Genomic DNA, 23,511 nt, shown 5'->3' on the forward strand with positions numbered 1-23,511 from the left:
TTATTAAAGAGGCTATCCAATGAGTTTGTTTAGCCCCTTTATCAAAGATGAGGTGGCTGAGTGTGTTTTTGGTTGTGTCTGTTTCTTCCAGTCTGTTCCATTGATCCTCATGTCTGTTTTTTAGCCAGTACCAGGTTGATTTTGTGACAATAGCTTTGTAGTATAATTTCAGGTGAGGGATTGCAGTTCCACCTGACTTGTCCTTATTGCCCAGGATTGCTTTTGCTATTCTGAGTCTGTTCTGGTTCCAGATGAATGTAAGGTATGTTTTCTCGAGATCTGTGAGGTATGCTAATGGTAGTTGAATGGAAATTTTATTGAATCTGTAGAGCAGTTTTGGGAGTATGGCCATTTTCACAACGTTGGTTCTTCCTATCCATGAGCAAGGAATACTTTTGCATTTACTGAAATCTTCTTCAATCTCTTTTTTCAGAGTATGTAGTTTTCATTGAATAAATCTGTTACTTCTTTTGTTAGATGGGTTCCTAAATATTTCAATTTCTTGGATGTTATTGTGAAAGGTATGGTTTCCTTAATTTCAGACAGACATACTTTCAGTGTGGGGAAGAGCAGTCACAAAGATCGTGTGTGCCAGTGGGCATGACATATATGTAATACATTTGGTAGCCTGATGGACTGGAGCAGAAAGACTCAGAGGATGAGGGAGTGAGGTAGGGTTGAGGCTGTGTTCCTAGTGGGGTCATTGTTGGGAGCTGATTGTTGGGAGGTGGAATGTCGACAGGGTATAGAGTTCCTGGGGGTGCCAGATATGGAGGGATTTACAGTGGATCCAACCTTACGCCTGTCAAGATTCTTACCCTAGTATACCAGTCATGGTTTGTTGCTCTACTCTCATTTCCTCACAGGAATCTTGCAGTGCTCTGCTGTACCTTTGATTGCTACCTGCTGTGTCTTGAAATGTTAGTATATGCATCTGCTGACCCTTGAGGATATGAACATTGTGTTACTTGTCTTTGAATCCTCAATGGTCTGGTTCATGCCTAGTATACAGTAGATAGCTTGTGAGTTCTGTTGAATTAAATTGAAAGAGGGTGAAATCTTCAGGTGAGGTGGGCAGTGCTTGGAGGGATTACTTGGGGAGGAGGTAGGAGGCTGCCAACTGTACAATGTACCCACGGCCAAAGGAACTCACTGTCTGTGCCTCCACAGAGGCAAATCTGAAGTATCTGTGGATACAAGAATGTGCAGAGTGCAAGAAATCAGTTGACATTGAAGGTGGCAATAGAAATTTAATGAGTTAGAAGGAGTGGATTTGGAAAGTTGAGCCTGAATAAGTTTCCAGAGGCAGTGACTTTCAGGAGCATGGGTCCTATGTGTATGGATCCTTCACCCAGCCCGTTGGTCAGAGGGACAGGTCAAAGGAGGTCCTCTATGAAGAAATAAGCAGCTACTGAAAATTCCCTCAGGTGCTTCAGTTTTTTGAGAAACATTGTGATCCTGCACTCTGCATGTATTTAGTGAGGGCCTTTTTCATTTGAAATTGGCCACAAACCCAACCCAAACTGGCTGAGTTTATTGGCTTTTGTAACTGCAAAACCTAATTGGAGGGGAAGGGATTTTTGTCTTCAGGCGCAGTTTGATCCAGGGGCTCATACAGTGATAGCCAACACCAAGTTCTTCTTTTTATTAAGGTTTTCTGCCTGCCACACTCCATTTTTAACTTGGCTTTCCTTGGTATTGGCCTTCCACCTCTGTATCCCCTTGACAACTCCAGACTTACAGCTTATTCATGTTTTGTTTCCAGAATGTCCCCCCAAGGATCCTTGCTCAGAAGTAGAGCTTTTAAAACATTGGATGATCTTTTAAAAGATTGGGTGATTGGATCCCAAGTGCCCTCTTCATACTCTTTGTGCTTTCTAGTTGCCATGGTGTGAATAGCTTTGTTCTGCCACATCCTTCTCCGTGATGTTTCTGCTTCACCACAGGTCTAAAAGCAACGAGGCCAGATGACCGTGGACTGAAACCCCTGAAACCATAAGCCAAAAGAAATCCTCCCTCCTTTAAGTTGTTATCCTCAGGTGTTTTGTCACAGTGACAAAAAACTCACACAGCCACTGGGATAAGAAGCGACAGAGCTCTACTTGCTGAAGTGCAGATTATAGGCTTAGCTCTAATTGGAGCTGCCTGGTGTGGGTTGGGAAATGTGCCTATCTCTGAACAAGTAGCCTGGCCCTCATGCCAACTCCTGGACTAAAACTAGGGATGAAGCAGTTCTTGGAAGAAATCTGGAGTGCTGTCACCCTGTAGTTTTGCTGGGTGGCAAGGACCACAGTGACCCACCCTATCCAAGCTGACTTCTCTCATCCTTGCAGCAGAGCAGCAGCCGCCTTTACTGCCCTAGTGAGCTGGAGGGTTCCCTGGCCTCCTCCTGCCCCAAGTGTGCTGCTTCTCTCTTTTCACCTACCGCATGTCCTTGAGGCCACCCTGCTGGCCTCCTCCATTTGTCATCTCCGTTCCCATTCTGAACAGCATGCTGGGCAGGCTTCTGCCCCAGTGTGGCGGTCACAGCCTCACTGGAGTGTGGTGGGCCTCTTCAGAGTTCGAGATGCTTCTCTGAGGACTGCACCCAGAGGGAGAGGTTGGTTTCTGCTTCCCGGAGTGTGTGACAGCTTGCAGAGCTTTTCCTCCTTTTTGCTTAACTGGCCTTTCACCATAACCTGGGCAGGCAGGCAAGAATGACTTTTTCTGCTTTATAGATGGAGGGGAAAATGACTCAAATGGGGTGACACTGGTGTAGAGATAGGCAGCACAAATGTCAGGTAAAATTTGTAGTTTTAAACCAGAGAAGAAGAAAAACAAAGGCAAACGGCTTTGGCTAGTTTCTTCATGGGGATGTGGCATTAACTACCCGTGGAAAGCTGCTTAGGTACCTATTTCGTGGATGCCTGCAAGGGAGTAAATTACCTCTGTCTGTAGCTGAGCAGCTCTGAGCCAAGGCTGCCTGCCTGCTGGTCACCCTCCCATGGTTCACCCACCAGAGTGTACTAGACGTAGGATCAGCTTATCGAAACCACGTGATAGTGGCGCTGTGGTTTCCCGAGGTCACCTCAACTGTGAGAGGCAGTGTGCGGGGCAGCCTCTCAGCAAACCCAGGCCTGCTGTGCACTGTGACCTCAGATGGCCTGGCCACTTGGAGAACTAGCAGCTGCCTGTAACTCCTACTGCCCAGGGTTGGCTCTCTTCCCAGGGGTCTCTGGGCCCGCTAGAGCCTCCCTGTGCATCCTGTGCTTGGGCTTTGCTCGTCAAGTCACAGCAAATTATAGCTTTCCAACCGGAAGAGGTCATCTGATTCTGATTCTGTCTGCTCCTTTTACACACGAGAAGCAAGGCCAGACCCCGCTGCATGGCACCCGAGGCCCTTACCGGCCATCTGCCTGTCGGCCTCTTCCTTTCCCTTTCACCCCACACAGTGTGCTGCTGGGCACTCACCACCCTTTCCTGCGTTCTTCCCTTGACCTGGCTGCCCCGACCTGCTGTTGGGGGCCTGCCAGGCTATGGACAGAGGGCAGGTTGGCTGCGCTGGGATGGAAGTCTCCTTGGAAAACAGCAAACCCAAGGGGGCCCTGGCATTATGGAACTTACTAGCAGAAGAGACACCTAATAATATTTGATCAGAGCCTCTCCTTATGCTCACTCGTGTATTCATTTATAAGCTCTGAGGATCTATTTTTGTGACAGACCTTGGGAGTACATAATGATGCATGAAATACTCTTGACCTCTGGCCTTACAGACACTATCATTTATTGGGGGACACAAATATTACAGAGGTAATTTTTAAGAACTCAGTTATTTTAAATTGACAAATTGTACGTGCTCATTGTGCACAGCATGACATTTGGGCAGAGGTATATTTCATGCGATTGCTAATTAAGCTAATTGATATATCCATTGGTCCACATACTTATTTTTTGGTGCTGAGAACATTTAGAATCTAGCATTACACTGTGTTGTACATAGTCATAGTATTATGTACCATGTTGTACAATAAATCTCCTGAATTTACTCCTATTTAACTGAAATTTTGTGTCCATTAACCAAACTCCTTCCCTCTGGTAACTAGTATTGTATTTTCTGCTTGAATTTAACTCATACACACATGCATGCATGCACGCATAAATATGTATTCATTCATTCATGAGCATTTGTCTTTTTTGTACCTGGCTTATGTTACTTGGCATAACATCCTCTACTCCAAGTTCATCCTTCTTTCAAAGGCTGGAGAATATTCCCTTGTGAACATATACCATATTTTAAATTTATCCATTCGTATACTCAAGGGCATTTAGGCTGGATCCGCATCTTGATTATCATGAATAATGCTTCAGTGAACCTGGGAGTACAGATGTCTCTTCAACGCACTGCTTTCCTTTCCTTGGACTAGTTCCCAGGAATGCAATTGCTGAATCCTGTAGTAGTTACATTTTTAATTTTTTGAGAAACCTTTGCAATGGCTGGGCTAATTTACATTCCTACCAACGGTGTGCAAGGCTCCTCTTTTCTCTGCTTCTTTGCCAAAGTGCTTGCCTTTTTTGGTAGTGGGTATCTAACGGGTATCTACACTCACTGTGTATTTCCTTGATAATTATTGATGTTGAATATTTTTGCATATACCTATTAGCCATTTGTATGTCTTTTGAGAAATGTTTGTGCAGATCCTTTGCTCATTTTTTTAAAAGCTGGGTTGCTTCCTTGCTGTTGAGGTGAGTTCTCTGTATATTTTGGATATTAATCCCTTAGCAGATGTATGGTTTGCAAATATTTTCTCCCATTCTGTAAGTTGCCTTTTTATTCTGCTGATGTTTCCTTGCTGTGCATAACTTTTCTAGTTTGATCCAATCCCCATTTGATGGCCTTTTGCCCTTGTTGCCTGTGTTTTTGTAGTTCTATCCAAAAAGCTTTTGCTGGTCGGGCATGGTGGTGCACACCTATAATCCCAGCACTTGGGAGACTGAGGAAGGAGGATCACTGTGAGTTTAAGGCCACCCTGAGCTACATAGTGAGTTCAGGGCCAGCCTGAACTACATAGTGAGACCCCGTCTCAAAACAAACTGACCAAACAACAACAAAAAAGGATTTGCCCAGACCAATGTGAAGAAGTTTTATCCTATGTTGTCTTTTAGTACTCTTCCAGTTTAAGGTTTTAATGTTTAAATCTTTAATCCTTTTAGTTGATTTTTGTATATAGTGTGAAGTAAACAGTCTAGTTTCATGTTTTTGCATGTGAATACCCAGTTTTACCAACATCCTTTATTGATGAGATTGTCCTTTCTTCTTGTATGTTTTTCACCTGTTTGTCAAAGATGAATTGCTTGTAAACATGTGGATTTATTTATGAACTTTCTATTAAAGAGATAATTTTTAAAATTCAAATGTTCATTGTGATTTAGGGCCGTGAAGTATAACAGGCTTTTATAGCATATAAGAGTGGGTTCCTGTTTTTTTCTGGGAGGTCAATAAAGGCTCCGCTATTGAAGTACCACTTAAGCTAAACCTTGAAGGACAAGTGGGGCTTAGCCTGTTGGAAAAGGAGAGCGGGGAGACATTCTAGAAAGGGGGAACAGGACATGGAAAGGTTCCACTGTGGCCCACGGCCGTAGTTCAAATCAGTGACTCAGCCAGGGCTAGCAGAAACTAGCCTCAGTTGTCCTGGGCTTGTTTTTAGCCCTGTCTCTGCATGGTGTGGTTGTTCTGTACAAAGAGGGAGGTTTACCTGTATGGGGCAGGTGTACTAAGTGGTGAGAGAGGCTGGCTAAATGCATAGAGGAGCGAAAGAGCCTGACATATGTGAAAGACAGCAGGCGTGGAGCAAAGGATTCTCCCAGAAGAGAAGTGGGAAAGGGGTTGAGGAAGGCAGGGAAGCCCTGAAAGCTGAAGACCTTACCTGGGGTTGCAAGCTGGGATGGAACGGGAGGGCCAGGAACGATGATACCAGCTTTTATCTCAGCAGGTCGACCATTTATTCCAGGCCTGAGCTATAAAGGCTTTATAGTAACTTAGAAAGGTACCTACCCTGTTTTTTGCTTTTGATATACATGCTTGGATCATAAACCCTTGAGTTTTTATAGTTTTCTTTCTATCTAGTTTTGTTGCGTTATTCTTTCCCCCTTTTACTTCTCTGCTTCAGGTAGCACCTATGAATTGCCTTCTCTATGCCTGATGTGGTGCTAGGTGGTAGAGTACAAAGAGTGTAAGGGATGATTCCTGCCAACAGGGAGCCCAGGACTGCAAGGCACGGGCAGAGTGCGGGAGGGTTGGGGGAGGGGCAGCTGTGGGCAGAGAATGAGCCCAGAAAACCTTCCCAAAGATATGTGGCCGTGTGGGTAGAAGAGAGGGGCACAAAGGTGACTGTCATCTGGCACATCTGTCCTCTGACAGTACGTTGGAAGCTCTTTGAGATTAAGGATCAGACCGCTGAGCAGGGACCAGGTGCTCAAGGGTAGATGGGTTGATGGAAAGATGGATGCATGTTGGTACTACAGCGCTATGAAAGGATCCCTGAAACCAGGACAGGAAAACACCGGGTCACAAGGGTCGTGGCCTCTCCCAGCAGTGCTAGCGAGCAGCTTGTTTCATATTAGTACGTGCATGGTTAACTGGTCTAGAAATGTAACCTGGTTTAGGGGCTGTCGGCTTAGAGATAGTCCTACTGGTGAAATTCCATAGTTCAAAGAAATGAACTAAGTTTCTGAAATAGATTTGAGCCTTTATTTCTGTGGTGACTTGAGAGCTCAGAGGGTCCCAGTAGGGGGTTCTCTGGTGGTGTTTTTCTAAAGGGAGTTTGACTGGCCCTGCCGCTTGGAGCTCACTGCCTATGAGAAGAAACCCGTACTGGTGAGTGGCTGAGCAACAGAGGACTGGCTCTGCCCAGCAAGTGGAGGGCGGTGGGCATTGTTCTATTTAGCCTTGGGACAGAGGGCTTTTAAGATGTAGCCGGTTTTCTATAGAAGGAACCTCATTTCCTGTCTGGCCTGGAGGGTTCCTTCTTGCCCCTTGCTCGGCCACCCTCTCCTTCGTCCTTACCCTGGCTTCTTCCTCTGCACATGCATCTCTCCTGGCCTCAGACCTCAGGGTCTTCCTTGTGGATGCCTCACCCGAAATCTTCACTGCTCTGCACATTGCCACCTTGCCCGGTCAAAGACTTCACAATCTTGCTGGCTTCCTTTTCAAATTAACTTCACTTTCTCTTTTTAAATGAACAGACCTTTTATAAAACAATTATCCCACTTCCCCTGGTGGTTGTTTTGCAAAAACATTCTAAAGCACTATGTTTGTTGAATGTAGGGGTACCTATCTTATAGGAGTCCTTTTCAGTGTCAGGACTGAAGACCAGGATGACGTTAGCTTCTGGGCAACATGGTCTGTCGTGTTGTGCAGGCCGTGGTTCTTCAGTTAGCCTCATGGTGGGATCTCTGTACTAAAGAATCCCAGGGAGGCAGAGTTGTATTTGTTACAATCAGTTCCATCAAGTCATTCACTGTAAAGATTTTTGAAGGAGAGAAAGTCTTTAAAAAGGAAGGGGAGGAGGGTAAGGAAGAGGCGTAAAGGAGCCTTAAACAATTCTGCGATACGAATGGCTCCTGTGTTGTTTTGGCAATATTACTTATAAATAAAAGCCAAAGAGGGAAAACAGGTTGTGTTTGGTAGGTGTACTCTTTGTTCTCTGCCTTGTTTTTCTGCCCAGAAGTATAGTGTGTCTTGACATAGGGATGTAACTGCTATGAATATTGATGCCAACAAAAGCCTTTTTTTCCCTGTCTGGCCTAATAAATAAAGCAGAAAGGATAAAAGGAGAAGAGGAATTGTAAAATCAGTGTGCCATTTTTAGATTATCTTGTTCCCTTAGAACTCTAAGTCTCAAAAACATTGATGATGTACGTTTGGTGGTCAGGGTCTGATTTGAACACAGCAGGTTGATATTTTCAGGGATTGTTGCTTCTGGTTGAAGTAACAGAATCTTTTTTCGTTTCTTTTAGTTTTCAGAGTTAATGTTCCTGCCCCATTGAAATATTCTGGATTTATCCCTTTCACCCAGCAGCAACACTGGGCCCTGTTTCTCAGTCTACCTGTCTGGTGTGACTGGGGGGGTTGTATGGCGTGCCTCCTCAGCATGGGGTGCACTGGACAAAAGAGGACAGTCTTGTACGTCTGCCTGTGGCATGAGGGGTTGTTTGTGCCACTCTGGGAGCATCTCCCAGGGCTCCCAAGCCCAGAAGACAGGGTTCTGAGAAGTGAGTGGGTACTGGGGGAGGGGTGGGAAAGTGCAGATGGAGGGGACAGGAAGAGCCCTGCCAAGAACGTGACCTGTTTGAAGGTCCAGAGCAGGCATGAGCGGAGCGGTTGGGAATGAACTAAGCTTTTTATATTGTAAATGCCCTGACTCTGGGTAACTCGAACCAAAATAGAATTTATTAGACTGCTGTGGTGGTGGTTCAGGGCTCGGAGGAAGTCCTGAGGGCAGGTTTAAAAATGACAGGGACCCTGATCACTCTGGGGCCAGAGAAGGAGGAACTGAGAAAGACCAGCGGGGAGTTGAAAATAGGGTGACTTCTGGGATGCACCGGTGTGGTTGGATGGTTCCCCTGGGGGCCATGAAGGAGGATCCTGGTGGCAAATCACAGAGAAGTTCTGCTGGGGACAGCCAGAGACAGAGGGCGGTACACCTGCAGCAGACAGCTAGAGCCCAGGCCCAGCTTGGGCAAAGTTCTTATTTAAATGTCAAAGAGCACGGGGGCTACTGCAAGCGAATACATATGGTGACAAACTTCATACTGTCCTAAAAGTGACAAACTTTTAAGGAGTCAAGCCTGTGAGAATCTTCCTGAAGTGAATATTTTAAAAGAAGATTCTAAAAATAAAAACTTTCAAAAGCTTAAGTGTTCTTTTAAAAACCTACGAATTTGCATTTATAAGAATATGTCTACAGTAGTAGTCACATAAAGCACAGCAAAGTCCTCACCCCAGTCAGCTGTGAAAAGGAAGGGGGAGGGGAAGTAGATAAGACCTTGGCCCTTCGCAGACAGCAAAGGTGGAGATGTAGGGACCTTTGTCAGCAGCCCGTCTTGAGATATCCGAGGTTCTGTGTATGTTTGAAGCCCCCATGTCCACTACCAGACTAAACCTTTCAAGAACTGTGACCAGGGTTGGGGATGTTTTGCTAATCCTCACTCCTGGTGCAGAACCTGTTATGCAGAAGGGGTGCTTACTGAGTGTGTTCCTGTGTCAAATTTATTTTGATCTCTTCTGCTGGGCATATTCATAAGTGAATTCCACAACTTCTAGTTTGCTAGGAATTAAGGCCCACAGATAGCATTAGTACTATATAGACCAAATTGAAAAGTTCTAATTGTTGATTTTGTTGTTTGTTTAGCTGTCAAGTAGCTTGTTACCAGGGAATGTCTTTTGGTTACCTTTGTTCCTGTTGGTTCAGATTTCTATTGAAGCTAGGCCCATATAAAGAAATATTTATAAAAGAGAAGAGAGTCAAAATGTTTAGACCTGCCCATGAGGTGTTCTCCTCAGCTCATGGAGTCACGTGGATTGGAACGGGAGGCATCTCAGAGGCTTGCAGTCCTGGGGTGGTGGCAACGTAGAGGTGTGCGGCAGCTGGGTGGAAATGCCTGTTGGAACTAATCAAAGATAAGAACTTGAGGACTGAGCCCTGGGCAAGTGCCTGGCAGCCTGTTAGCAGTGCTGCCCGAGGAGGGGTGGCAGCCAGCCATCAGGCAGTGTGCTTGCCGTCTGGATTCACTCCCTTTAACTCTGTAGATGAGGACGCCGATGTCTAGAGGAGGGGAAGGACTTGTCCAAGGTCACCTTGCTACTTAGTGACGCAGCTGACTCTAAGTCAGACATAAACCCAAGAGGAAATAAGGGTCAAAACAGACACATCTTCGTTGCTTCCAGCGGACATTCTGTTCAAAGCTGCTGGTGCAGTCGTTGCTTGCACCTTGTGCTTTTCTAGGCCTGATTTGGCAGTCTCAGAAAGAAAACATGCTGCGTTTTACAAATGTGTGCAAATAACAAACACGCCCGTTATGTCCTAGGCATACTCCCTGCACACACATCCAGGGCAGGTGGCAAAATGCGGTCGTGCAGCCTGAAATGAAAAGCGTTTTACACTTAGTTGCTTATGAGAAATTCAGTGTTAAAATTAAAATGCTTTCCTGGCCCAGGTGCAGTGTAATTGTTCCATTTCTCAGAATAAAACTTTGGAGAGAAGTGCTTGTATCTCTGAGATGTTGATTCTAATCACTGGTTCTTTTCTTTTCTTTTTCTTTTTTTTTTCTTTTTGGTATGTTTCTTTGTTTCTCTTCACAGGAAAAAGTAGAATATGCCTTCCTGATTATTTTTACAGTCGAGACATTTTTGAAGATTATAGCATATGGATTATTGCTACATCCAAATGCTTACGTTAGGAATGGATGGAATTTACTGGATTTTGTTATAGTAATAGTAGGGTAAGTAAGTCCTTCTTACTTTGGGAAAATGTTTATCTGAAAATAAGAGGTAGGGGTTGGAGGGAGAACTAACAGTCTTTTTAGGGAAGAACATTTAATTTTACGCCGGTTGTTGTTCCAGGACCTACCGGGAGTTCTTTTAAGACTGCCAATGCCGCTGCCAATCTCTGGGAAGAGACTGGTTCATTATTCTCATTTTCAGTAATATGTTGTGGAAGGACTCTAAACTCCTAATGAGATAGTTTACCTTCCACCGTCTTGAATCTCCACAAATAGATCAGCCCTGCTGATCGTTAGAGTCAGATGACTGGGGCTCTTAATATTTAGCACCCTGGAAAGCTGAAAAAATAAAAAATAAAACCTTATAACAATGAGATACTCTGCTGCTTAGCATCCCTTGAACAAAGCTATTTTTTTTTCATGCTGACTTGTGGGAGAAACTCTGGCATGCTACTATCCTACTTTAAATAACAAGTGTCTGAATGATGTCACATATCTGGCATAAATGAAATAAGCTAGAAATGCAGAGAAGCAGGTGTTTTCTCAAAATCCTGTTGCAGGAAGAAGACATCAGTAGTTTTAGTTACAGAATGTTGAAATAAAAAATAGTGGCCTGTGTTTTTCTGCTGCTTCCACACCTGGAAATGTTGCTAGCAGAGAGAAATGAATTGATATCAGAAGAATGGTGACTCTTTGAACGAAATATCCATGTGGGGGAAATAAAGTGTATCCTTTTTCTGAATCTTAATTACCCTCACTGTTTCATCGATTACTCCTAAAATTATGTTGATTTCTGTAGAGAGAGATTTTTTTTTTCTTTTGGTTTTTTTTGGGTTGTTTTTTTTTTTTTTTTTCCGCTACCGGGAATCGAACTCACGACATTGTGCTTGCCAGGCAGGCGCTATGCCGCTGAGCTAAATCTCCAGCCCCGAGAGATATTTTTAAATAGCCTCTTTTGTCTTTTCCTTCCTATGACTTTGGTCAGCTACCTTTTGCAGTTAAACAAAGTGATTTTTCTTTTGGATTAGCATTTTGTCATGAATCCCTTAGGTTTCCATTTGATACTATTTCTGTTGTTTGTTGGGGAGCAGAATCAGTTTGAGGTCTGTCCTTTCAGCCCAGGAAATTAACATGAGATCTAATGTCGTGGCCCAGTGGGGTGATTAGACATATGAGGGGAAGATTAGCTTTTGCCAAAAGCTGCCATAGTACATTGGCACCTGAGGCATTGTTGCCTAGGCACTGCGTATCAGTGAACAGGGAGGTTTCTGACTTCACTTAGTGTACTCCGTTGAGGAATGGGAGGTTCCTAACATTGGTTCTCTAACAGTCTTGCTGTGTCTCTCTGGCCATTGGACTTACTGTTCAGGTAGAGAACAGAGGTGCTTTGCCCCATTTCCTGTGTTTCCATGCTGTCTTCTTGGAGCATTTTGCATATGACAGCACAGCACAGAGACAGCGAACCAAGTGAGCATGGTGGTCTCCCCAAGTTTAAGAGACAGAGCAAAGAGTTCAGGAGGGGCTCACTGCCAGGAACTTGAGCGGCAGATTATAGGAAAAGAGGGAAATAGTCAGAGGGGGCACCCCCTGAATGTGCCTTGTGGTCTTCCGCAATTTTGGCTGAAGATTTATGTGAGATACAATTACGAAGCCAGGCAAAGAACACTATTAGAAAAAAGCAAAAAGCTTGAGGGGTGGTATATAATGAGCGCCAGGGCTCACCTAGGATAGAACTGTGTTCAGATTCTGACTGACTAGAATAAAAGACCTCAGTGAACGCTTTGGACTGTCATGGAGGCTCTGGAAGGACCATCATTAGTAGAGCTAACTTAACTCTAGAACAGGGGTTGGCAGACTGTGAACGGTGGGCCAAAGTCCAGCCCATTTAGCCTGCCACCTATTTTTATGAGTAAAGTTTTATTGTAATGGAGCCTCACTCATTGTTTATGTAATTGAGCAGTTTAAGTCTACAAAACCGGAAATATTTACTGTTTGGCATTTTACAGAAAATGCTTGCCCATCCCTGTTCTAGTGTAAAGATTACCTGAAACCCTTGCTAATGCTTTTTTTTTAAAAAGCCTGAAAAGGAATACACTTGCAAGGAACTTAACTTACTAACAAAAATAAAACAAAATACCTCAGTACTCTTCAGAGGGAGATGGCAAAATATGTTTTTTTGGTTTTTTGTTTGTGGTACTGGGAATCAAACTCAGGACCTTGCACTTGCCAGGCAGACACTTATGCCACTGAACTATATCCCCGGCCCTGAAGATGGCAAAATAGACATACTTTTAAAAAAATTTTTGATGCTAATTTTGTTTTAATCAAGGGCATTTGCATGGAGCTGCATCCTCAGCCTTTTTTATTTTTTATTTTAAGAGAGGGTCTCATTAAGTTGCCAGATTGCCTAGGCTAGGCTCAAGCTTATAGTCTTCCTGCCTCAGCCTCCCAGAGTGGTGGGATTCTAGACGTGTACCACCATGCCTAGACCCTTGGAAGTATTTCTTAAAATGATCAGCATACCATAATACTAGACACATGAAAAAACTTTACCTATAACCAGAAGGAGATTCTGTCAACAGGATCAGAGTCAGAAATGCCAGAAATTTTGGAATAGGCAGAGAGGGACCTTGTAGAAGATTAAAACCTGCTATTAAAAATATGTCTGTAGGCCTAAAGGAACACATGACTACAATGAAAAGGATGGGAAACTATAACAAAGAACCAAATGTAACTTCAAAAAGAAAACTTTCCTGGATTGGCTTAATACCATATGAGACACTATCAGAGAAAAAGCACCAGGGAACTTGAAAATGTAGCAATGTAAATAATAATAATTAAGGAAAAAATTAACACTACATCCACAACCTGTGGGGAATTATCAAGTGGTCTAACCTTCATACATTTGGGATGTCTCAGAAGGAGAAGAGAGAGAGGAGACAAGAAAAATATATTTCAAGAAGTGACACCAAATATCCCAAACTTGATGAAAATTTAAGCTCATAAAAGAAGCTCAAAGAAGCCTGAGCAAAATATACATAAAGCAAGCCCTGACAGGGATATCACAGGCATGGTCAAATTATTAAAACTCAGGGACAGTGAGACAGTTTTAAAACAGAGTAAAAGCTGTCTCAGACTTAACAACTATGCAAACCAGAAGACAATAAAGAGACATCTTTAAAGTGGGGCAAAGTGTCAACCTCCAGTTCTTATTCAGTGAAATATATTCCAAGACTGAAGTTAAAACAAAAAAAAAAAAAACAGAATAACTTTTTTGGACAAATGAGAGCTGAAAATTCATTCCTGATAGGCCTTGACCTCAAGAAAAGTCAAAGGCAGTTTCGCAGGCTGAGGGAAAATGTCAGTTAGAAATGTGGGTCCACACGAAAGGCAAGAAGAATGCCAGAAAGGGTAACTGTGTGGATAGGTATGTAGTAAATGTGGTAAAAAAAAAAAAAAAAAAAAGTACTTTAAAGCAAAAATAACAACATATATATTGTGGGGTTTATACCGTTTGTAGAAGTAAAATATATTTTAATAATAGCACAAAGGATTGGGATGGAGAAATGATTGTACTCTGTTGTCAAGTACTTGTACAATAGGTAAATAGAGTGATAAAATATTATTTGAAGATAGGTTGTGATAAGATGCATGTTTTAAACTCGAGAGCCTGAAAAAAATAAATAAATAAACTCCAGAGCCTGGACTGGCAAACACTGCTACCTGTAGATCAAATCTTGCCCTCACCCCACCGCCCATTGAGAAGGTATTTTATTTGCCACCTGCTTTGGCAAATAAAGTTTTATTGTAACCCCACCACACTTACTTATATCTATGACTATTTGGTGTTTAACAGCAAAGTTGACACCCTCTAGCCTGAAAATCCTAAAATATTTACTGTCTGGCACTTTACAGAAAGTTTTTGTTGAAATTTGCCCTAGAGGAACCACACTCTCTTTTTCTAGGAAAAAAATATAAGAGAAAATTGTTATGATTTCAGAGTATGCACAGATTTCTCAGGCATAAGAAGCATCAGCCATAAAAGAATTGAAGAAAAAAATAATTGAAAAATTGCCATTTATCAAAATTTAAAACATTTCTTCAAAAGACAGTGTGAAGAAAATAAAAAAGTGATTCACAGATTGGGAAAAAGGAGTTGTGTTCAAAATATATAAAGAACTCCTGCAACTCAACAGTAATCAGACAACTCAGTATACAGATGAGCAAAAGATTTGAACATATCTTCACCAAAAAATACATGTGAATGGCCGACAAACCGGTGAAGAGGTGGTGGACATTGTTAGTGACTGGAGAAATGTCCACACCACAAAGACAGCGTGGTGTGCCTACTGGAATTACTAAATGTAGAAAGCTGACATTCGGAGCAGCTGGAACGCTCATCTGCCTCTTCTAGAAATGGAAAGTGATAGAACAACTTTGGAAAAAATTGCAACTTCTTAAAAAGGTTAAAACAACCATGTGACCATGTTACTAGTTATTTTTAAAGTATTTATCCAAGGTAAATGAAAGCGCATGTCCACAGAAGGGCTTTACTCATAGAGAAAAACTGGAAATAACCCAGATAATCTCACATCAGGTGATTGGATAAGTGCCTTGGTACATTTATATGATGGAATATTACTCAACGAAAAAAAGAAATAAATTGATAATAAATTTAGCAGTTTGGTTGAACCTCCAAAACATGTCAAGTAAAAAATGATAAGCAAAAAGAACATACTACATGATTCTATCTATATAGGTTCTAAAAGACCGAAAAAATGCTATGTAGATAAATAGCCCATCAGTGGATACTGAAGGCTGGGTTCAGACGATGACCGCACAGGGGCATAAGAGAACACTTGGAGATATCTGTGTCTTGATTGTGGTGTTTGTTACTTAAACTTATACATTAGTGAAAACTCACCTTATTGTATACATTAAATGGGTACCTTTTGTTATGTGTCCATTAAACTGTGATAAAGTTGATTTTAAGAAGAAAAGAATCATTAGGAAACGAAAATGTGTTTATTGGCCTCTGTTTCTCATTAAGTATGAAAAACTTTAGAACATAACATTATTCTTTATCTAAAATAGGCACTAAATTATGATCAAGGAATGAACAAAGAAAAGTTGTATAAAAGAAAGACGAATTACAATGTCTTCATTTGAATCAAATTTCTGCTCACTAAAGTTTTCAGCTCTAGTCTGTATCTCAGTCCAGTAGATTTTCCCTTCCAGGTTTCCAGTGACTATTACTTTATAACAGAGACATTGAGAAAGTAATGGATATTTCCAAAATGTTAACAGTTAACAATATGACCACAGGCGGACTCAAAGGGTCTACCAGAGCTCAAGTTACTCCCTTTAAAGAAAAGTGTGATGTGAGTCAACTTTATCCTGGTTTTTCAAGAAAGAAACATTTCAAATATTCAAACGTTCACCCTCCTTCTTGAAGGCTTTGTAAAGAAGAACATGGGGTCTTCCTCCTGGTGCTTCTGACTTTCATTAATTTAGGCAGCTACTTGTCTTTCCTGTCCCGTCTAAGTAAACTTTTAATAACAGCCTAGGACCAAATATTGCTTTCTTCCTTGTCCGTACGTTCTCGGGCACATGGTACTTTTTAGGCCAGGGGTGGTGGTGAGGGAAATAGAATCACAGAACATGAGATTAGGAGGGGTGGGGGTCTGGGTCCCTTCATCCAGTTTCCTATTTCACACAGAGAGAAACTGGGGCCCAGGGAAGAGGGATTTCTTAGTGTCTCCGAACTGGTAGGTGTGGATACAGCCTGGGAATGTGAGCTAGATTTTCTCTCTGACTCAGACTCTTCTGCAACAAGAGAGAGAGAAAGAGACATTATTCACCTGTTTTCAAGGACGTTGCTAAAGGACAGGGCATGAAAGTACTGTGAAGTGCACATTGCCAAACACTGATACTTGAAAGTGATCTGAAGTCCCCACCTGCATAAATTACTTTCCTAACCCTTTGGGGTGAAAATTCCTGTGGCTTCCATATTTCACAAGAGTTTGAGGTTTTCCTTCTTCCTTTTGCTTTGTTTTTGTGAAGCTATGAACTTGTTTTGGAGGAGAGCCTTTTAACTTTAGCCTTGCTGCAGGGGTCTACAATAATTTTTAAAAACTATGTTAATGAGAAATTTGTCATAAATTTGATCTATTTTCCCCGCCATAACTAGGAAGAGCCCACCTCTGAAGCTTTGGAAAGGTAGAGACCTGGCTTATTTCCCCTCCTCAGTGGGTTCATTGCCAATTGCTGTACTGTTATTAAAACAAAGAGCTGGTCTATAAATGCCCCAGTATGACGGGGCTGTGCCCAATCAGGACTGCAATCGGACCACCTTGTATTTCATGGACTCGGTGTCTCAGTGATCCAGCAGCCTGCCAGTGCGGGCAGAATTTCTGCTTTGGCTGCTAATTAACCTCTAGGAACCTTTTCTTTGTTTCCAGGCCAATCATTCCTACAATCTGATTGGCCAGAGTTGATGCTATTTGCAGTGGGCAATTTTATGTTTATATTCTGAAAAGTGAGCAACAGTTGTGAAGAATAAATATTTATTTGAGAGAGCAAAAGTAGCTGTTAAATGAGCAGATTGCCTGAAAATAGCTTTATCTGAAAAACCTTCTGAGAGTAGGAAAAAATTTACCGTGGCTGCCAGATACAATATTATTCACATTTCAAGAGAGAAAGCAACAATGTTAATACCTTCGCTTAGGTGACTGCTTTTAGCCTTTGCATAGTTCCTTACCATTTGTGATTTATATCATCCCCCAGATAACTCTGTGAGGGTGCTGGCGTGTGTAGGTGTGTAGCTGTAAGTGAGTGACTGCACTGGATGTAGTACAACACATTAAGTCGTGCGATGTTGAGGTCATTTATTGACTTCATCAGATTTTTTTTTTTTTTTTGAGCACTTCATATGTGTCAGGAACTGTTTTAGGCACTAAGCTGGACAAAGCAAACAAAACAAAAGAAACTCCTTGCCCTTGCAGAGCTACATTCTAGTGCGGCAGAGTACGTGCATTCAATGTTAGTTCTGCTCCTTCTTGCGTGAATTTGAGCAGAATACTTGTCCCCATTGAGCCTGTTTACTGTGCGTAAAGTGGTGTTAATGATTCTCACTGCATAACGTTTTTGTGAGGATTAACGAGGTAACGTGTGAGGTGCTAGTACCTGGTGAGTGCTCGAAACGGTAACCACCAAGGTCATTGTTCTCATTCAGCTTGGGGCAGCTCCACTGATCGTTGCTGTATCCCAGTGAGTACCCTGGGTGGGGGTACCCTGCTCGTGGCTGCTTTATTGTCATGATAAGAGATTAACCCCTGTCTCAGATCCTACGAGACAGAGCGATCAGGTTCAGATTTCATAGCTGGGGCCTTGCCTTTGCTTTGCCTGCTGTTTAGACAGCAGCCTTACAGAATTAGCCCTTGTTCAAAAATAACTACTGTTATCATCCTGTGTTGCTTCCCTGGGTGACAGACTCTTAACATTTCTTTCTCTTTTCTTTCAGATTGTTTAGTGTAATTTTGGAACAATTAACCAAAGAAACAGAAGGCGGGAACCACTCTAGCGGCAAATCAGGAGGCTTTGATGTCAAAGCCCTCCGTGCCTTTCGAGTGTTACGACCACTTCGACTAGTATCAGGAGTGCCCAGTAAGCACCTTTTGTTTCCTAGAGCCGGGAGGGCGCTGATCTTTTTCTTCTGGGTGGGTCTCAGGGTTATGGAACAGAGTTCTCTGAGGTGCATCGCACACCTGTCAGCGGCCCAGCAGCTGACCACGCAGGCCTTTGCGGTGGGCAGAATGCTTTGGCTTATACTGTCACTGTGGGTCTCCAGGTCAGCCCCAAAGGGGGACAAGTGGTGATTACTGTCACTCTGGTATGGTGGAAGAATCATCTCTTGCAGAGAGCTGGGTGGTGATGGCAGCAGGCTTTGGGTTCAGGCTTCCTCACCCCAGTCTAGTTTTCTTCTCTGACTGTACTGCTGTCATTTTCCTGCTCCCAGGCCTGCCACTCGGAAAGTGGTGGATGATGTAGAGGAGAGTGTTGGAGGGATCCGTTCATGGCCTGTTTTCAGGGTGGGGAGTAACAGGGACTGAGCCTTCTGGAAACTCTGAGGAGCTCCTCCACTATGAGGAATTGTTGCTCTCTAGCCCAAAGGGAAGGGACAAGTGCTTCAGCTTCCTCACCCGCATATACACAGCACAGCGGTACCTTCCTTGGAGGTGGTTGTGAGAACCTAACGAGAGAATGGCGGCAGCCTCTCAGTCTAGGATATGGAACACAGAGGAGTCTTGCTGTTGCTTTGCAGTAGGCCTGTGGTACCAGTCAGTGCCAGCTCCGCTTGTGTCTGTCTCAGACCCCCAGCCAGGTTGGGTCCCATCGGAACTGGAGCAGATGCCCTGTCTGTCCCCTGGCTGGGAACTGCAGGGTTCTCATGCTTCCTCACGGGCTCCGTGCTCAGGTAGGACTCCGTATGTTGGGGACTCCAGAGGGCAGAAGTCCTACACCTTTCCTGGATGGTTGCCTGCTCAGAGCTGAAACAAGGATCCAGGACTAATGCAGGGTGTGCCTGTTTTCTACAAGTCATAAAGCCAGAAGATCACAGTTGGTTTTTTCTGGCCTTTCCAGAAGTTCTTCATGAAATTTCATTAAACCTGTTGGCGCTCCGAATACACCAGCAATCCTCCATGGGAGAAAAAAAACTTATTTCCAAATTGAACATTTTAACATGTAGGAAGTGGTGTCTTATGTGTACTTGTTTTTCCAGATGGTTCATTTATTTTCATTGAAAAAGATCAGCAGAAGTCAAAACCACAGAACTGTCTGGAAGCAATTGAGAAAAATAGAAATACCTTGGAAATGACTGGCTTTGTGGAGTGAAAGATGATTAAATGAGAAGTTCAGTGAGGAAAGATCTCCTTTCAGATTTAGTTATAGCTTAATCTAATTTCAAAGTAACCACGGCGGCCTTTCCCCGCAAAGAGCAAATGACAGGACCGCCTGCTCACGGGGTGTGCCGCATGCAGACTCCTGGGGCTGTGGCTCACGCCTGCGCGAGAGTCTCCTGCCAGTGAAAACTTCAGAACTGGTGTAGCAGTGTGTCAGCTGCGGGGGTGATGACTAGGACAGTGCTCCCAGATTCTCTGGAGAATCCGTCTTGAACTGTATTTCTTCCTTTTGCTGAGAAGTTAGTGGAAGCCCACATCTCTTTCTCCCAGGAGTCAACAGGGAAAATGGGGATCTGAGTCTTATGTGAAGACCTTTAAACCCAGATTTTGACTGCTTGGGCGAGAAACTCAATCCTTTCAGCAAACCCAAATGGATTTGGGAGAAGTAATCAGGGCCTTGGGCCATGCTCTTTCTGGTTGGCAGCTGTGGCCTGGTGGTTTCTTCTTCGTTGCAAGCAATCAGTGAAAATGCCCAGGACTATTTAACTCTTTATACTTACCTAAGAATTTTCTACTCCCTTCTAAAGATATCTCTGACTGTTTTATAGGACATAATTTGTGCGTGTGTTGTGTGCATAGGGGCGAGTCAGCATTCAGTGAAAGGCAACTCTATTTCAAAAGGAGATAATTCAGACATTTATGCAGTTCCTGACCACCCATATTCAGTTAGCTGGTAAGTGTTTATCAGACTGCAAGACCATCAAAATTGGGAAGAATCCTAAGGATCTTCTGGTCTGTCTGCCTCTTCTTTTAGATGAGCAAACTGAGGCCTGTTAAAAGGCAGTGACTTTGCAGGTTCTGGTGGGCAGCTACATAGAACCAGACCCAAGTCCCCTGGTTCCCCGCCTGGGGGTCTTTGCACTCCTTTCCAGCCCCCTCAATGAGAGGTCTCTGATGTCTACCGTGCAGGTTGATTATGTGCAGAGGAGCCAGATGTCATGAAAGTGACATGCTCACATCAAGATACAACTTTATTATCTCATAATTTGATCAATCTGAAATACAGCAGTTACACTAAGCATAAAAGTGTTCATAAGGCATATGGGTCCCTGCTGTAGAATTTAAGAGCTAATTGGTGGGTGATTTTGGATATCCCATTTTTGCCTCAAAAACCCAAAATAACAAACCTGTCCAAATAGATCAGAGTCACAGAGTCACTGTTTACTCTTTCCCCCTCCACTCAGTCCTTTTAGGAGGCAAAAATATTAAAAGTTATCCCATTGGTACATTTTTTCCCAAAAGAAACCATTTAAACATTTAAAGGGAGTGCACCTGGCATTTGAGTTGTAACGTAGCTTAGAAAGACAGAGTCCTGCTGAGTCCGAAATCTTCTTAACCCTCCGTGACCTGGGCCTGCCTCTTCCATGCTAAGCAGCACAGGCTTAGGGTTGGGGTGGGTTTGGGATTAGCGCTGGGGTTCGGGTTCGGGTTCGGGTTCAGGTTAGAGGTTCTCCTTGGCAGCCGTACCTGCGCCCTGGCTTTGAATAGTTTAGTTCCCTTGCCTCTCAAGCCCACATTTCAGTTACAGGCTGCTTATACTTTAATGTTCTGTCAGGCGTTCAAATTGCACAGGTTTGAAGTTGCTCTCACCTCTCCGCTCTCCCTGTCCACCTCTCATTCTGAAGAGCCCCTTTGAACCACTCACTTTTGTTCAGGGCACTGGGGTTTGGCCCCGTCACCCTGGCTCAGATCATGTGAGTGCTCATCTTCTTCACGGTCCAGTCAGTTGCTGAGTTCTGGCTTCATCCTGCTCCTCGTTCTCACCAACCCGGGGAGCTCCTGCGCTCTTGATCTGCTTCTTTGGTTGGCCTGCCTGTGACCATCCTGTTTGCTTTTCTACGGTAGCTGCCTTTTGCTGATGGGCTATAAAGTCTGACTCTGTAACCCAAATTCAAAGCCCAGAGTGATAGAGCTGCAGTCGGCTTCCCTTCCCTGATATTCTCACTGTATGACCACCAGTAAAGGGTCACCCCGAAACTCACACTGCGCTCTCTTGCTTCTGTGCTCTTGGTGCTGGGTACTCTTTTTGTCCCTGCCTTTGGAAGCCCATCTCCCCAGCCTTTTGGCCCTGCCTGCCAGGCGGGAAACTGCTTTAGAGTCCTCTTTCCTCACCCAGCTTTCATCCCTCTTTAGTGTAACCAGTTAAAAGTAGAGATATTTGTGTTAAATTTTTAGTTTCTTTCTGGAATATAACTTCCCTGAGAAAGGTACTTTGTGTAATACATCTTCATACTGCCCAAAGCACGAATCCTTATGCTTTACACATTGTAGCTGGTCAAGGGACTTTTTTTGGTTCAGTGGATAAAAAAATCCTTAAATGAGTGAGTGAATGACTTTGACTTTGGTCTCTAAGTTTAGTTTCTTTGTGTAGTAAGTCCATTTGATTAGATGCTATTTAAGGTTTCTTTTTAGCTCATCTCACATCGGGTCTAATATTAATTAACTCCTTTGAAATATCTTTTTGAGTCTATTATTATATGCCATAAATAGAGCAAGAACATTACGAGTCATATATTTCTCCTTTGGCGTGTCTTCCTGGCTCACAAACATATTTTTCTCTTTCCTAGGTTTACAAGTTGTCCTGAACTCCATTATAAAAGCCATGGTTCCCCTCCTGCACATAGCCCTTTTGGTATTATTTGTAATCATAATCTATGCTATTATAGGATTGGAACTTTTTATTGGAAAAATGCACAAAACATGTTTTTTCGCTGATTCAGGTGAGTAATGAAAATGGTAACCAACTTAACTTTAAAATTTTTTGGTTTTCCCAAAAACAACTTATTTACTTTTAGAAAAAAATCTTAAGAAAAAAAAAAAAGAACCAAAAAACTGGCAGGAACCAAAAGCCAAATACCTGTATACTGGCAAGTTTTCCGGAGTAGCTCTTAGTGGGAGTGATAGTCAGACTAAAGTAGAATGTAATCTCTCTTTTTCCATCCTGATTTCCTCTGTAATGCATCCTAGCGGACAAGATGAGGGCTCTGCATGGGGCAAACCAACGACCCTGTGTACTGTAAGCGAGGGGAAGGCACCGCGACAGCGAGTACAGAGCACAGAGCAGCGGGGTGTGACGGGAGGAACTGGCAGACCCAGAAAGGAGGAAGTACTTGAAGTGGACCTGGAGTAGCAGTTAGGATTCTGAGATGGCAGGGATGGGAAGTTGAAGTGTTCTGTGCTTGGGGAAGGACCTTGGGCTTTGGCGAGGTTGGATAACCTGAGGTTCCTCTCCCGAGTGGTGTGGCCTGCTTCCTCTGTTTGCAGATATCGTAGCTGAAGAGGACCCAGCTCCGTGTGCGTTCTCAGGGAATGGACGCCAGTGCACTGCCAATGGCACAGAATGTAGGAGTGGCTGGGTTGGCCCAAATGGAGGCATCACCAACTTCGATAACTTTGCCTTTGCCATGCTCACTGTGTTTCAGTGTATCACCATGGAGGGCTGGACGGATGTGCTCTACTGGGTAAGCAGCTTGAGGAAAAAGTTCATGGCATGTTCTTTCCTTGGGTAAAGGTTATTCTGTAGTAAAAACCACGGAAGAGTTGGCTGAAAAGAAACCCTGACAGCTAGTTCTTTGGGAAGGGAAGTGGGCCCTGTCTTCACTCGACGATCCTCCTCCTCCCTCAGGATGTAGAAGGCTGCTACATATTGTTGGCCCCTGGACTTTTAGTCCTTCCTTCCCCAGTGCTGCCTGGGGAATTATTGCTGGCTGTGCCCCGTAGTCCTCTTTGGAGGAACTCCAGGAAGACCAGGGCTGTCCTGATTATACTCTGAGAGCCAGAGGGTCATTTCCAAGGTGAAGAAGCCCCTGGACTTCCACAGGCTGAAATGGACCTTTTATATATGAAAACAAATTATTTGACTAGGTCCTAAAGGGGAAATAGGGGACATGATTTGGATCCTTCTCATGCTTTCCATAGCTCAATACAGCCTTAGCCAACATGAGTTTTTCCACTATTATAATATTTTCTGTTTATATCATCAGCATTACTATATTTCAGCCCAGCACAAGCCCTTAGCTTTCTTCCTTTCTCCTTGGAGCTTCAGAACTCTGGCAGAGAAGGTAGAAAA

At 43.5% G+C, this 23,511-nt stretch overlaps 1 protein-coding gene across 10 annotated transcripts in view; it reads left to right on the plus strand.

The window, feature by feature from the left end:
- Cacna1d (calcium channel, voltage-dependent, L type, alpha 1D subunit) overlaps positions 1-23,511 on the plus strand; it is a gene marked incomplete at its 5' end in the record, with an annotated part of 346,833 nt that overhangs the window by 179,380 nt on the left and 143,942 nt on the right. For all 10 annotated transcript variants that reach the window (XM_005387369.2, XM_005387371.2, XM_013515608.1 and 7 more), the window contains 4 exon segments: positions 10,340-10,479; positions 18,002-18,144; positions 22,010-22,162; positions 22,707-22,903. In XM_005387369.2, the coding sequence (XP_005387426.1) occupies positions 10,340-10,479; positions 18,002-18,144; positions 22,010-22,162; positions 22,707-22,903 (633 nt within the window).

This window comes from Chinchilla lanigera, unplaced genomic scaffold (genome assembly GCF_000276665.1).
Source record: "Chinchilla lanigera isolate Chin_1 unplaced genomic scaffold, ChiLan1.0 scaffold00029, whole genome shotgun sequence".
NCBI classification, from domain to species: Eukaryota; Metazoa; Chordata; class Mammalia; order Rodentia; family Chinchillidae; genus Chinchilla; species Chinchilla lanigera.